Below are 16,377 nucleotides of genomic sequence, written 5' to 3'. Positions count from 1 at the left end.
CTTGTCAGTTGTTTCTAATCATGAGTCGTGCTTATTCTACAGAATCTCTACCCCTGAACTCTGTATTATTACACAAATGAACCTCTAAGAACCAAGAACTCAGTGCAAAAAGAACACCCATGTTTATAGTCATGCCTCTTGAACAATCCCTAACACCTTTAATGATGAAGAATATGCACTTGCCATATTGTACTGAATTTTCCAATGATTTCTTTTTGACTCTACAGGTGATGTGCTGACATTCCTAGACTCTCATGTGGAGTGTAATGTGGGCTGGCTGGAACCTCTTCTGGAAAGAGTTTATTTAAATAGAAAGAAAGTGGCCTGTCCAGTAATTGAAGTCATAAATGACAAGGACATGAGGTAACACTACCAAACCTTGACTCCAGAGAGTAACAGAGAGTGATGGTTCTCACATGTGCGATGTTAGAACCTAAGCATGACCTACTTACCCAAAGAAGTGAAAAGACATGATCAATATCTTGGGTTCAGGAGCTATCAATTCAGTACGCCAATACACCAATATTTATCTTCTAATAACCCCGACTGCTCACTATCATATTCATCCCCTTTGCTGGTCAGTTGAACCCCCAAATATTTATTTTTCTCAAGTTTCTAGTCATACCCATATAGACTTTACAGAAAGTCTATATGTTCTTCTAAGTTGTTTCTTCTTCTAAAATGGCCATTATAGACTGAAAAATGAATTTAAGTTGAAAGAAATGATCTTACCAGCCAACCACCTGTGTGAATCATATCTATAAGCTTCCCAGAAGTGATGATGCAGAATCATATGTGTCATCAACTTTCCCGAACCTAAACTTGTCACAAAGCTGTGTTAGTGAAGTCAACAGAGACACAAATAATCTTGAAAATTGCATTTGCACATTTCATTTGTTTGATTTTTTTTCTGAATTAGTTACATGACAGTGGACAACTTCCAAAGAGGTGTCTTCACCTGGCCCATGAACTTTGGCTGGAAAACAATCCCTCCAGATGTTGTTGCAAAAAATGGAATTAAAGAAACAGATATAATAAGGTAAGTATGTGAAACTGAAGACTAGACAACTGTCCTAAGTCCTTCTGTAAAGACAGAAAATAAGTTTTAAAAATTATACTCTATTGTTCTGAAAATCAGCAGAATTATAGTAGTCAATTAGGCATGATGGCACACACCTATGATCTCATCACTAGGAGTCAGAAGCAGGAGAGTGGCAAGTTTAAGGATAGTCTAGGCTATAGTAGTGAGATATTGTCTCAAAAAATACCAATAATAAAATTATAGCTCTATTCAAGACTTTATCAAAGCAAGCAAAGTTCCCTGAGAATATAGTTTGCTACCCGACCCTCAAATTCAATTTCAAATGTATCCAATTTCGCCTCGACCCAGAGAAATCCATAAAAAAAACCCTAGGGGTTGAATCCATTAAAAGACCCAGAGGTTGAATCATATAATTGTGAAATAAGAATCATAGTTCCACCCATGTCTTTTTCAACCCTAATCAGACTTAATCCCCATGAACCAGAAGCACTTCACTAAGCCAAACTTCTGGCTCCATCCCAAGACTTCCCTGTACCTATCCAGAAATACCTCCAAACTCCCACATAGCCACACAGAGGACCCACTCTAGAAGTTAAGTTGCCATCGGATAAAGGTTTAACACAATTGTTTCTTGTTGTAGGTGCCCAGTCATGGCAGGTGGATTATTTTCCATTGACAAAAGTTACTTTTATGAACTTGGAACTTATGACCCTGGTCTTGATGTTTGGGGAGGAGAAAATATGGAACTATCATTCAAGGTATCCACTACTAATTGTTGATTATTATTATTATTATTATTATTATTATTATTACTTTAAAGTTCACCATTCTAGTGGCAGGGGAAATGACTCAGTTGCTAAAGAGATTGGCACACAAGCGTGATGATCTGAGTTCAAATCTCATGTAGAAAGCCAAGTGCAGTGATCATTATGTATCTACAGTTCCTCTTGCTGAATCAGCGTGTTCCCCATCCAGTAGGACAAACTGTTCAAAAATTAAAGTGGAGAGAGATTGAGGAAGATACCTTCTGTTACCTGTACACTCCACATACATGTAAACACAAGCATCACCACATATGGAGGCACACACAAAGGCGTTTATGATTCTCAATTGGCTTCACTTTACCAATCCAATCATATCTGTGACTGCCACTGAGAAGGAACTTCACTGTGGTACAGGTCCTATGGATCAAGTATTTCATTTCCCAGACTTAACTTGGAAGAATCAACCACTGTTGTAAATTTCCTGGAATTAATATTTCACAGCAGTGTTTCTATGTCTAATCCTGTGGGAATTACTTCTTTTTCCTGCATAAAAGCTATGGGATTTCTACTTAATAGAAATTACTCTGGGATTCATCTGTAACATACAGTGGCTTTCTTGGAATAGCTCTCTAATACACTGGAGGCAGTGGAAATATCTGCAATGAGTAATCTTGATTAATACAAATGAGAAAGAATCCCTCCAGTGCAGGCCACTAGCAAACTAAGTCTGTGCTACAGCATCTTTGGATGCTGTGTATGCAATGACTTACATCATCATTGGCTCGTGTCCAGGAAAACCTTAGCAAGAACAATAGAACTCTACCAGAAGTTTCCATATAGGGCTGGGAATTCTCTCTTCAAATGGGTTTAACTTTGGATGTCTTGACCAAGAATTTTTGAATTGGTTATCATGAGCCTACAAGTATCCCAAGGAAGGGGAAGGTGAACCGATAGATATCCATAACTGTTGGCATTTAGTCTAGGCTCTGCCCCACAGTTAGCTGGCAACAGCCAGGTATGCCTGGCTCACTATAAAAGGGGCTGCTTGCCCCCTCCTCTTTCTCTTGCTCTTGCTCTCTTCTCTTGTTCCTGTTCCCCCTCTTTCCCCATTCCCTTACCCCCTCTCTCTCCTTGTGCTCATGGACAGCCTCTGCCCTTCTACTTTCTTTCTCTTTCTGCCTTTCTCTCAACTCTACTTCCCATGCCCTCAAAAACTCTATTCTATACTATACCTCCATGTGACTGGTACCTCCGAGGGAAGGAATGCCTCAGCATGGGCCCACAGAGGCCACCCCTTCCCCACACACACATTACAGAGCCTCCACCAAACATATCTCCGGTCTCTCTTTTTATAAAATAGAGCAATAACCATTTCCTGATTCAATCCAAACAAGAGCACATATTGGGGTTCTATAAAGAGTTCTTTAGAAAAGAGATAAAGAAAAATTTGCATAGATGATTAGGAAAGGGAAATAGGTTTCATGGACCAGAAAGCAGTCTACCATATACAAAATTAAATAAGCCTGCTGGATTTTTTCCTTTCTTTTGTGAAAATGCTTTTCTACGTTGCAAGTCCTACTTAGCAGGCTGAGAGAGTGTCTCCAGATAGTTCCATAGCATTGTTAGTGGCCTGTGATTTGTGAACCACCACTTGATAATCGGTACTTTTAACTGACTCATTCTCAGGTCTGGATGTGTGGTGGTGAAATTGAGATCATCCCCTGTTCCAGAGTGGGCCACATATTCAGAAATGACAATCCATATTCCTTCCCCAAAGACCGTATGAAGACAGTGGAACGGAACCTGGTGCGGGTTGCTGAGGTTTGGCTTGATGACTACAGGGAACTCTTCTATGGCCATGGGGATCATCTCATTGACCAAGGGCTGGATGTGGGCAACCTTACCCAGCAAAGGGAGTTGCGGAAGAAGCTGAAATGCAAAAGTTTCAAGTGGTACTTGGACAATGTCTTTCCTGACTTGAAGGCACCCGTTGTGAGAGCTAGTGGTGTGGTAAGTTAACAAGGCCATTTGCTAAAACAACAGAAACTCCTTTAAGCATGCTTAGAAAAGAATGACTCTAAGCAGAAGGCACAGATGATACTAAGAGAGAGTATAGATAGATGAGAGGTATATCTGAGGAAATCTATCATATGTCATGATGATTGATAACTAAATATCACATACCTCTACTATACATAAGAGACCAGGAAGTATGTCTGGATGTAGGCTTCATCTCCTCCTTTGGAATTTGACACTGAATAGAGAACAAGAATAATAAGAAAACAAAGTATGGATACAGAATACAATGGCTCTTATGAAGGAATGGGCCAGGGATGCTGATACCTTATAAATGCATGCTGTCAAGAAATCCTGTCAGAAGATTAGAAGCCAGGTCTGTGACAAAATGTCCAACCAGCTCCGAGAAAGCAAGATGTGGAGATACAACTCCTACACAACTCAGGACAGGCTGTGGCAATCAAGATATGGCGAGGTGGATGTGACTTTCAGGGGACAAATGGCAAAACCTAGGTAGAGAAGTGAGAGTTCATGTAGAGTCTTGTGGGTAATTTTCTTTCTATATTTCCTTCCTTCTTCAACAGGGTTGAATACAAACTTCAAATACAGGGAAATTACAGGCTTTAATTGGGTTCTAAAAAACTTTGGTAGAGAGGTTGAAAATAATAAAAATAGTCAAGGCACTAAAGGAAGTTTCACAAAGGGTGAACTGAGGTAAAGGATTTGAATGGGGCACAGTGCAAAGGGAAACTTGGAGAAGCTGAGACCCTGGGGCCAAGAAAGCCTGGAGTCCACCCACGAGTGCAGTTTCCTGTGATGGCATGTGACAAGCCAGTCTTCCACTTGAGCTCATGTTTATGTTTGTGGATTAGTCTCTTAGTTCACTTTTTTATGTTTTCACTCATAGCCCCACCTCCATGTTCAGGAAGATCTCTAACTTGCCTGTCAGTAGAACACTGGCAGAGGGCTCTTCCTAGGAAATAAAGGTATAAACCAGCCACTCTCCCAGCCTGTCAAATCTCCTAATAACAAAGACTTGATAAAAAAAAATGATGCTGTTGTCCCTACTATAGAAATCCAGAGAGAGTAGTAAAAACAGGAGAGCATTCTGAATATTTGTTCTGATTTTATATAATTTAACCAATAAATACATGTAACCTGGCTTATTTATAACAAAGTGTTGTGAACAGCTCCCAAGAGTACAGCCGGATTTGGGGAAGGTCAAAGTAGACATCAGCCTCTCTAGATAAGTAAGTAGGAAGGACTGATTGGCCTTATCCACATCAAACACGGCACTTGCATGTTTACATCCCATCCTCCAAACAAGCATGGCCACCAAAAGGCTCAATACATTTCTCCAGAGAATCTCAACAGGAGCATTACTTGACGGTAGCCACAAGAGGGTGCAATCAAACTATCTTTGGATTCCTTTGTAAGTTGCCACTGATCTTTGAAAAGCTCTCCTCCTCAACAAAAAATCAGATGCCTGTACCCTAATGTATGAAAATGCTGTGTATCCATTTCGCCAGATATCACCAGGCTCTATTTTTTTTTGTACTTCTGTTCTCTTTTCTGCCTCAAGCACACAAATATTAATGAAGACGCCATTCGCTTTCTTCTAACAATCGTGTTATTTCAATTTTAAAATTTTGAGGTTTTTTTTTTCCAATGAATATCGAACAACAATCAGGAAAAAGTTGCAAAAAAATTAAAATCTGTTTGTTTCTTGACTCACATTTTTTTCCAAACATTCAGCCTGTACACCTTGAATTTTATGCCCAGTCAATGTTATTTTTATTGTAATTTTTCATAAAGTCAATAATATTTTAAATCAATAAACAGCTCATCGTCACTGTTTTTTTATTACAGTAAGTTGTTAGCAAACAGCCTAATCCTAAAGTTTAACAATTAGTAAATAAGTGTCAGAAATCTCCACCTTTGACATTGGGAAAATGAAACCATTCAACACAGAAAGTATAAAATCTACTCTGTGCTTGATTTTTTTTTAACTTGAAATAGTTTGCATTGAAGGATCTGGGAGGAGATATTTTTCCCTCAGCCTCCAGTGTCTTCCAAGGCCTGTAGGAAGGAACAGTTTGAAATCAAAGCAAAACAATAGCAACAACAAAACTACGTAATCTAAGCCTCTCCAAACCATATTCTGGGTAATGCTAGCTGTGGGGTCTGGAGTCAAGTACATCTGGGAAAGGAAACAGTGTCCTGAGCTGGAACCTGTGTCCTGGAAGAATCTGAGAAGTCCTAGGATAGGCAACTTGCTTAGCGTTTTCCAAACTTTATTTTGTGATAGGATTTCTGAATGAGCCATGAGGACATGAAACTTAGTTCTCTACTAGGATCCAAAGAACAATTAGGGTTTTAATTTTCTTCTTTGAACTGCAGAATTGTTCTGTGCCTTGTGCTCCCTGAACTTGGAGTGCCATTGCTTGATCCTTCACGCTGCCCCCTGCTCAGACCTGCTGATGGTGGATGTGTGTGCATTTGACATTTTAAACTGTGAATGGAACATTTTGAAGATTTTGTTTTTAATGGAGATCTATCCTCCTAGAAACACTTTGTGTTCCCCTGTGTCAGACACGATAGAAATGCCAACCATTAAAACTGCCAATGTTTGTTTATATCCCTTGAAGGTTGGTGAGGGTTCCTAGCCCTAGCAGGTAGATCACATTTTTATTTCAAAGCCAAAGATCAATGTGAGGTTTCAGATTCCTAGAGAGAATCTAGCTTCCATGTTTTCTCCCTATGCTAGTAGATCAGGCTTTTTTTCCTAAAACCCACTGGCAGACCAGGTGGTCTTTGTGTGGAAACAGCTCAGTCCCAGCTCTGACTTGCTCATCACCTCACACACCCCACATGCCCACACCCATTCCCATATGTTTCTGTGGGAACAGTCTTCCTACTTACCAACATTGCAGTAATCCTTCTCGGGCTTCTCTCTGCATTTCTGACCCCACAAACAACTCCCTACTTACCCTTCAAGCTAAGCTATGCATTTGCAAGTGCAAACCAACCCACTCTATAAAATCTAATGATCCTGCAGCCAACATGGCCTCTATTACTGTAGCACCCCAGAAAGGACACAAATGGGCTCACTATCTCCCAAGCTTCTCCGCCTTTCATGGAATACATCTAATTCCTCCTCTATACCTCTGGTAAATTGAAAAACCTAAATTGCATCATTAACCTACCATCTTGTTAGTGCTGCCCAGCATGTCAAAGGAATCAAACTTGTCTGCATTAAATGGCAACCGAGAGAAAGCTTCCTCCATATTTGACCCTGTAAATCCATTAAAAACTCCAGTCTGCCAGAAAGGGCCCTCATGTTTGGCTCTGTTTTAGCTTTCGTGACTTTCCTATAATGAGTCGTAGCTTGACTGAGTCATTAGAAAGAGTCTGCCAGGGAATGAGCTGGAATCTGCTGTTCTCTGAAGGACTCAATTTATCTATGATCCAGTACCTAAGTGATCAGATAATTTGAAGGGGTCAGCCAAGGAACACAGCCTCTAACTCTTGGCTTGAAATGGAAGGTGTGGACACTGACTATTAAAATATGCATTGAGATCAATTCAACCCCCCCTCCCAAACCCTTACTGTCTACTCCAACTTTTGCTCACTTCCATTCAGCATTCCAGCAAAGAGTTAATGACTAGCTAATGTCCATTGCCCCTGTGACTGAATCACAGGCTTAAACTGACGGCTGTGCTGTGACAGAGTGACATTGTGTCTCTTTTAGAGAAGTGACCAAGAAAATCATATAGTGCAGACTTTTGCTAATCTATCAATCATCTTTTAACCTTATGATCTTCTACATTGTATTTTCTAAATGTTTCTGAATGTTTCATTGTACATTAAGATATGTCAGTCCTTAATGCTCATTTTGTATTTTGCTTCATAGCTTATTAATATGGCCTTGGGCAAGTGTGTTTCCATTGAAAATATCACAGTCACCCTCGAGGACTGCGATGGGAGCAACCAGGTAGGCTCAGCCTGGGTTCTCTGTCTCTTTGTAGTGGCCATGAATAGTGATTAAGCATGCTTGTTGCTCACATGACAATTGATCTCCATCAAGGAGAAATCCATAGATTTCTCAATGCCAGTGGAATCAATAGTCTGGTATAAGGAAGTGCCACTCAACAGAGAATCAGTAACAGAAAAAGTTGTTGAAGTCCTTGCTCTGTAATGGATTTATTCTTGGCTTTTATCCATGCAAGACTAGCTCAACATATACAAAGTCTTAAACTTTTTTTGTAAGAGGCAGCAAAGATAGTGCCTATCTGAAATGAATTGGCTACTCACAGGGACTGATAAGCACTATCGAATAGTGGGTACTCTGTAGATGTTGGATGTAGTGATAAAGACGAAAATGCCCAAAATACAGCTGGCACAATGGCTCAGTGGGTAAAGGGGCTTGCTATAGAATGTGAGATCAATCCCTGAGACCCACATGAATATGTACAATCAATTCCACACCACTCTTCTGACCTCCACAAACCAGCTGTGACATGCATGCCCATGTGTCACATATGTACATGCATACATACAACTAGAATAACAAATTTAAACGTTTATCAACAGATAATATAGAAACCATGTTTCTGAGCTGATATCCTGAGGAGTCAGCTTTATTTTCTGATTCCATTCCTCTCCCCAACTTTTCTCCTTCTTCTGAATTTTAAAGGAGACATCCCATAAACTACGATCCTTGATTAAAAAAAATAATCTTTCAATAAAATAACCACAAAAATCAGAGCACAGTGAATGGAAGAGGGTGTGGGGACAAGAAAAACAGAGAAAGACTACTCCTGCTGTGCTGTAGGCAAGCTCCAAGTGATTACCCTGCCCTCTCCAGCACCTGCATCCCAGTCGAGAATGGTATCTGCTTTGGATGCTAAATCGGATTCCTGGGAACACTGATTCATGTGTACAAACCATTCCCCCCAGATTGCGGATCACAGTTTGGTAGACAGATCCTTTCACAATGATGCCCTTGGCTTGCTGACTTATTTCTTTGTCTTGATTTCAGCATTGTGGCTTATATTTTCAAGCACATCCCATCGCTACATCTTATTCCCAAGTTGCCCTTAGAATAGAACGCATGTCTGTCAGTATAAATCTTCTGTGGGTCGTAAACCGGAAGCCAAGGAAACATTTTCATAATTAGGAAAGAGAGAAGATGATAAGTTTGAAGAATAAACTCAAAGAAGTAACTTTTTTGCTTATTAGCAATTCACAGTGGAGAAAATCATAAACTATAGAAAAACCAACTACAGAATTAGTCTAAACTTTATTAAAATATTCAATAATTTACTCCTTTAAAATGATCACCGTAGGAACTTAGCATACCTGTAAAATCAGTATTTCACTGAAAACCCAACTTCTGTTCCTGAATTCCAATGAGTTGGGAAGGGGGACCAAAGTATGAATAATAGAGCCACCTCCTACCAGAAAACTCCATCACACTTTGGCCCTCTTGAACCTTTTGAGCTTCTCTTGCCAGTGGCTTGTTTGAATAATAAAAAAGGACAGGAATGTAGAGGAATTTAGTTTGATTGGGTCAGAATTGATAAGGTTTAATATTGGATTTATGTTCATCTAAAACAACTCAAAAAAGATGAAATACTTAGCTTCACCCTCAACTCCTGTCCCTTACTTTAACTTCGAGTCTTCTTAGACTTTTACTTTTAAACTCTTCCTACGGTAATGTTCAGCTTATCTTAGTAACTATATAACCTCCTAGTCTGTTGCCATGCTTCTCAGACACTGATACCCACCCAAATCACCTTGGGAGTTTGTTAGGTGAGACTGACTTACAGGGTCCATAATGGGACTGAGTTCCAGCATTTCTCACTAGCGTCTGGGTGACAAGATTCAGGAACTATTTTTGAGTGGCAAGACGTGCTACCTTTTCTTTAATATAGCCTTATAGTCTAAATTAGGCATTAACCTGAAGCCAGTCATAGTGACCCAGGCCTACAATTCCAGTTGTTAGAAAGGTTGAGTCAAGAAAATAATGACTTTAGGCCTTTCTCAGACTACATAACAAATGCAAGGCTATCGTGGCTTACATGGTAAGCTTTGTTTCAGAATAAATTGTACAAAAAGCATAGGACATGTAGCACAGTGATAGGACATTTGCCTCTCAAATGTGTAAAGTCCTTGGTTCAATGTTTAATACTGCAGATAAAAGATCCTCCAGCTACATTAGAGATGATTCATAGAGGAAAAGCATTGCAATGCTTTTTCTGTCCTGGACTTCCCTGCCCCCACCCCCTCCATGGCAAATTTCACAAGGACCAGAGCTTTAGGATAAATGAATCAACCAACCTTAAATTATTTTCAAATCACTGTCAAATTATTTTTAAGGATTGAAAACACTATTGAATTACCTGAAGTGATACTTATTTCAGACCCTGTCAACTCCTCCAGTCTGAACTTACCCTAGGAGCTGATCCTATGAATTGGGAGATGTTACATGGTAGCAAGGACAGATTTCAATAACTTTCCATCCATCAGAATAAGTCAATCTGAGTCCAAGTAAGAATCTGAAAGAAGAAGGTACGGTAATTTCCACTGAAGAAATCTAAGACTGGACTTTGATCCACATAAAGCCACTGATGGATAGGGATCTTAACTGCATGGTGATTTACACATTCCAATACTTAGCACCCAGATTGCCTGTAACTCAAAACACTGGAAATAACATCCATATTCAGAGATATACTTAGTGCACTAACAACATACGCCGCTTCCGGTAATATTTATTGAGAGCATACTGTATGCTAGACCCATGAAAATCATTACTGAAACCCACAGTGATCGTCTTCCTCTTCAACATAACAGTGAAAAATATGACAGTGGGCAGATAGAATAATGCATATACCTCATTGGATCAGAGTTCGCATGGTCTCACCTATTGCTGATAAAAGGTTTGGCAACTTCCCCTCCCTCTGCCTGCTTACTGAGTGGCCTGTCCTGTTCCCATTCCCTACAGCTTCAACAATTTAATTATACCTGGGTAAGACTTATTAAGCATGGAGAGTGGTGTGTGGCACCCATCCCTGAAAAAGGATCCCTGACACTGTACCATTGTGACAACAGAAACAACAGGCTTAAATGGCTGCACAAATCAGCATCTGCCTTCCATCCAGAACTGGTAAGCAAAACCTGTGCCATCCTTTACTACAAAGTCAACTTTCAGTCAAAGGGGACATAAAACTCTCATTATCAACTTCCCCATTCTGAAGCCTTAAATGCCTTCTGTAACAATAGAGATAGTGTGAAGTTTCACTCAAGGGTATAAAGGCCATTGTTGCCCCATTTTAATTTAATTGAATTTTGTTTGCTCTCTTTTCAAAATTTCTTTCAACTCAGTGGTTTAAATTAAAAGCACCCATTTCTTTCTGCTATACTGGTACCATCATCCTCATTTCTAGCATTCATTTAAATAAACAACAATGTCATGCGTATTGCTGAAACTTATTCCCATTGGTTATGGGAAGAGTCTAGAGGTAGAACACATGGAAAAAGCAAGACGCTGTATGCTTCCTACAAATGTTGCTGTCTATAATGATTCCAGTTCCCCTTTCTGCCCTCATTCCAGGAAAGGGGTCATTTCTCTAACTCCATGTGGGTCCACAGATAAGACTCTCCAGGCACTGCAGGTACAGACTAAGGGAGGGTGACTGTGCGCCTCTTGCCAGCTTTGCATTTGGTGATAACACATCACCTTGCTGAGAATGTTTGCATCTTCTTAACAAGCTACCCCAGTGCTGCTGCATTCAATCTCAAAGTCCATTCAGTTTCTCCTAGTCCTGTTTGAAGCAAACTTGTGGTCATACGATTTGTCTAGGAATTTCAAAATGGTAGGAATAGTCTCAAGACTGTCTTCTCAAATTTCTGTCATCTCACTAGCATGCAGCCACCTACTATCTTCCAGGCACTGGTGTTGTGGTTACAGTTAGCTCCTGAGCATGCCTAGGGAGAGACTGTCTTGATTATGTTAATTGGGGTGGGAAGACCTAGCTTCCTCTTGAGTGAGAGGAAGGGCTATGTGAAGGAAAGAGAGCTGAGGAATATATAACATTGACTTCCTACTCTCTTTTCATGAAATGTGACTAGTCTCACAAAACTCCTGTCAAACTAGGTTTGACTCTAGAAAACTCCTGGGAAACTACCCACTCATTGTGGGATGTCATCTTGAACTGTGAGCTGAAATAAACTGTTGTCCCATAAGTTGTTCTTATTGGTATTTTACCTAAGCAACAGAAATGAAAAGTCACCAGGCAATATAGAAATCATGATTCTGCCCAGAATTGGCCCCAATAAAAACTTTATTTATTTTGGGGGTGCCCCATTTGTTAGGGTGTCCTTCTTTTGATGACATATTCAGACATTCTTTTTTGTTCCTAGTTTAGGGCCAATCTACTCATTCTCCACACACACACACACACACACACACACATATCCATATATGTCATATATATATGATATATATATATATATGATTCTGATTATTTTCAGTTAATAGTACCAAATAGAGAAACCTCTATTTTTATCTTTCACATGTTTGAGAAAATGTCATGAATATCTGTCAACTAAATTACATCCCACCTCCTACTTCCTTAACATCCCGAACTGAAGGAGGAAACAAAGGGGCCAGAAGGAAAGGGGGACAGTGGGAATCAAAACATTCTTTGTGTGCACAGTGAATGTTGGACAGGATTTACAGTGTGGTAATATGTAAGAGTAAGTCTCCCTCTCTCCCTCCCTCTTTCCTTTCCTCACTCCCTCTCCCCCCTCTCTCTTTGTGTCTGTCTCTCCTTTTTCTTTTTTTCTTTTGACAATTATCAAACAAATTCTCTTAAGCCCCTTGCTACCATTTTAGAAAAATACCTTACATAATTAAATGGGAGAGAGCGAACCAGCTCTGTTTTAGAGGTCTGAGTTCATCTTAGGTTAGCCTTGTTGGTTTTTACCTGAGGATCTGCCAAGAAACCTCATCTCTCAAATACTTTACCATCTTCCAATAATTCTACCCTGGGGACCAGGTCTTTAACTCTTCAGCCTTGGGGATAGCATTCAAGACATAGCTAGAGCAGTCCCTAAGTTATGTAAGCCTTAAAGAAGAAGAGAAATGGAGAAGGACTATGGATAACAAAAACCTCCTTCTTTTCAGAGTTTGACTCTAGATAGCAATGACTAGTTAAAATTACAGACTTCTAAATTTGTATTTTTAAATGCTCCTCAGACAGTCCTCCCATGATGCTCTGGACTTTGCCCCTCACTCGAGAGCCAGATTTGGAGCATAGAAGTCCTCCCTATCACTGATCCTTCTGTATCTTTTGATGGGGATGAAGTATTCAGTCACCTCTGTCCTTTGCCACAGAACACTGTCTAGAGAGTGTTGAATGATTTGCTTCAAGGCCACCTACTTTGCACAACCTTATATGTATGCAAGCATCATGGTTCCAAGGTTTTGTCAAAGTTACAGTATTTTATGGAAATACATTTAAAATGTTTTAGCATAAAAGCATTCCCTTTCTGGGTATAAAATTTAATTATATTATTATATTACATTAAACTATATTTAACTAACTTATTAAATTATATTAAACTAATTTATTCATAACTAAAATTATCATGGTCATATTTATGGAAAGTTGAGATTTACAAGTTAAAAACTGCAAAACCATAGTTGATCCTAGGTAGATTATCTCTCACTTTTAATAAATATTCAGTAATATTAAGGTTATCAGGAATACCCTTGTCTTTTTCTAACTAAATCTGTGCACTGGACATTTGGCATTCTATATTATCATATGATAAGCCCACAAACAAAATGTGTCGTTTCTAGCATTTGCCAATACAAGTGAACATTCTATGACATGAGCTGGATTAATAAATTAACAAGCTTGCTCTCTGTCATACTACATGATTTTTTTTTGTTTGCCACCATCAGTGAAGTAGCCACACAATAGACTAAGTAACAAACAGATTTTTTCCCCTTTAAATAATGTAGTTACCAACCATATAACCATTTGCTTCCTGATGAATGGAAACATTTCAGTGCAGAGAAGTTAGATCACTTAGCTTGAGACAGAGACAAATTTGATATCTTCCAAAGCTTGTGCTCATATCGCTAATTTAATTCAGAAGAGTTCCTGGGGGAATGAAAATAGAATTTGCTTATTAGATCTTCATATCTCTGTTGTCAAGTTTAGTCTGTAGTTCATTCCCATCTCCTCTTTCTCTTCAGGTGGATCACATTGTTTTTGAAAACTATCAGCAGTTATTATGTATGGAAGGGAATCTCTCTCAGAAGACCCTGAAACTGGCTGCTTGTAACCCAATGGAACTGCAACAAAAGTGGAAATTTGAAAAATACTACGAAGTCTAAAGAAAAATAATTTATCAAGTTAAACCACTAGGTTCTGTGAAAATAACACCAAATTTGCTGACAAATCCAATTTGAATTTCTCTCCATAGTAGCTTAAATTTTCCATTTTAATAGCGTTTGAATAGAAGGCTTTTGAAAATGACCACATTTGAATCACCAGACAATAACTCAGGGAACCAAGCTGCCACTGGGCTGCTGCTCTTCAGCTCTGGGTGGCCTTTGGGAGTGTCTGTATCCCGCCTTGTGCTGAAGTGCATAGCCCAAGCCTTCCTCACAGACTCTCACAGGTAACCAGAATGAAAAGCATGTAATGATGTCATGCCCATGACTGCTGTCACAGCCCATGAGCAGAGCTAAACCCAACCATGTTCTGATTTCATCAAATTCATCTGCTTGGATTCCCACACCTGGGAGGCCTAGCTAGCTGCAGAGACATCACCTTGTTGAAATATCTTCAATGTTTACCCAGCAGAGTGTAGCAGTCACATCAGTTCTCCATGACCCCTCCCAATGGAGGTGTTGATCTGGATGACCAGGGAGTTTTCTTCTTAATCTTAAGCTATGGGGAGCAGGGATTTAATTGAAAAGGAGGAAGCCTTAATGCACTTCATTCTATGTATTGTTTCAGTTCACTTTTTGCTCTTTAATAATGCTACATTTTTTAAAACCTGATCATAGAAGTAATCTATTAGATTTTTCTTTTCTTCAGGTAAAGAAGGAGAAGCGATTGAATCCCAACATGCTGTATTAGCAAAAAACAAAAACAAAAGCAAAAACAAAAACAAAAAACCGTGTTTAACCATTGAACATTCCCACAGAGTTAAATGAGAGAAGTTGATATAATTAAATCAGAAATGATTCTGAATAGTAGGAAAGAACTTAAAATATGAAGACAATAAAAATACTACTTTAGATTTATCAATAGTCACTTGGATGAAGTATTCTGAGAAATAGATTCTAAACCATGCCAAAGCAGATGCAGGTTTAAAAGGAGGAGATGATATAAGCAACTTTGAGGGTTGGAGATGGATGAAGGCTTGTCCCAGACCTGGCAGAAGAAGACAGGGGATAAAAGTGCTTCTGATGGGGAAAGATAGAGCAAAACCCTTACTTACATGGACCTGAGGATGGCACAGGCCAGCTGTGGGAAGCTGGATGTTTGCATATCTGAACTGATTCTCATGTTAAGTACACCAATCCTTAGGTATTGCTGAAGAACACTTAGAGACCAGGGTCTGCTGCAACCCTTTTGTTAAGAAAATAGGTGTGAGTCGACAGATTACCTATCTGATAACTCTCACAGGCTGGTTGTAAAGAACAGGGTAAGAATTCAGATCTCTGGTGTGAATCTCTCTATTGTTTGTACCATGAGCCATGGTACACCGATGCCCGTAGAGGACATCCAAAGAACATAAACCAACTTCCCTCCTGAAGCTGAGCCTTGCGGCATGGCCTTGCCTGCTTGTGCCTGATGATGGATTTAAGTCTTTGTTCACCGGAAAACTGAGCATTTTTGGTCTAGTTTCCAAATTGACATTTGATCTTCCAATTAATTATAAACAAGCATGACTCTCTGTGAATAATGAGAAAGGAAATATTTTTCCTTTACCATTACAGCATACACAGCATATTTAAGATTTCTCATTCCAGGAACTGATGATAAGAGAATAATTTCAAAATGAGGTAATTCTTACCAAAACAGCCATATGAAGAGAGAAAAGCCACAAGTCCTTGACAATAGACTGAGTTGGTGACCAGACAGTACAAAATGTCTGTTCATGTCACTCAGTCACTTTCATGTGACTGAGACACCTTGACTGTGCCTCTGCTCATTGGTCTGCAGAGCATGTATTTTATCCAAAGAACAGTTTCCTCAAGGAAAAATCTTTTTAGCAAAAGATGAGCCATGCTTTGGCTATATCCACCCTTGGATGTGAAGAAAGTAAATTGTTTTGTTGTTGTTGTTGTTTTTGTTTTCCCACAAGAGAACTTTCTGTAGCCTCCGCTCTATGCACTAATTGTATCTTGACATATTTGTTATATAAAGCTACCTCTGAGGACTGTCTATAGAATAAAGGCTTTATTTGTAGCATTATATATCTGTTTGGGGGTAAAATTGTACCAAATTTTCTATCATACAT

General features: G+C 39.3%; 1 protein-coding gene across 1 annotated transcript in view; it reads left to right on the top strand.

The window, feature by feature from the left end:
• Galnt5 (polypeptide N-acetylgalactosaminyltransferase 5) overlaps positions 1–16,331 on the top strand; it is a 40,608-nt gene extending 24,277 nt beyond the window's left edge. Inside the window, exons 4-10 of the mRNA XM_021156268.2 lie at positions 228–363; positions 920–1,039; positions 1,683–1,800; positions 3,493–3,816; positions 7,736–7,816; positions 10,832–10,993; positions 14,096–16,331. Coding sequence (XP_021011927.1) covers positions 228–363; positions 920–1,039; positions 1,683–1,800; positions 3,493–3,816; positions 7,736–7,816; positions 10,832–10,993; positions 14,096–14,236 — 1,082 coding nt within the window. The 3' untranslated portion in view covers positions 14,237–16,331. The remainder of the gene's footprint in view (positions 1–227; positions 364–919; positions 1,040–1,682; positions 1,801–3,492; positions 3,817–7,735; positions 7,817–10,831; positions 10,994–14,095) is intronic.
• The last annotated feature ends 46 nt before the right edge of the window (positions 16,332–16,377 follow it).

The sequence above is a fragment of the Mus caroli genome, unplaced genomic scaffold (genome assembly GCF_978045245.1).
Source record: "Mus caroli unplaced genomic scaffold, Mus_caroli_1 scaffold_2, whole genome shotgun sequence".
Classification (NCBI taxonomy): domain Eukaryota; kingdom Metazoa; phylum Chordata; class Mammalia; order Rodentia; family Muridae; genus Mus; species Mus caroli.
The sequence above is the reverse complement of the archived record's forward strand: the minus strand, read 5'-3'. Positions and strand labels throughout refer to the sequence as shown.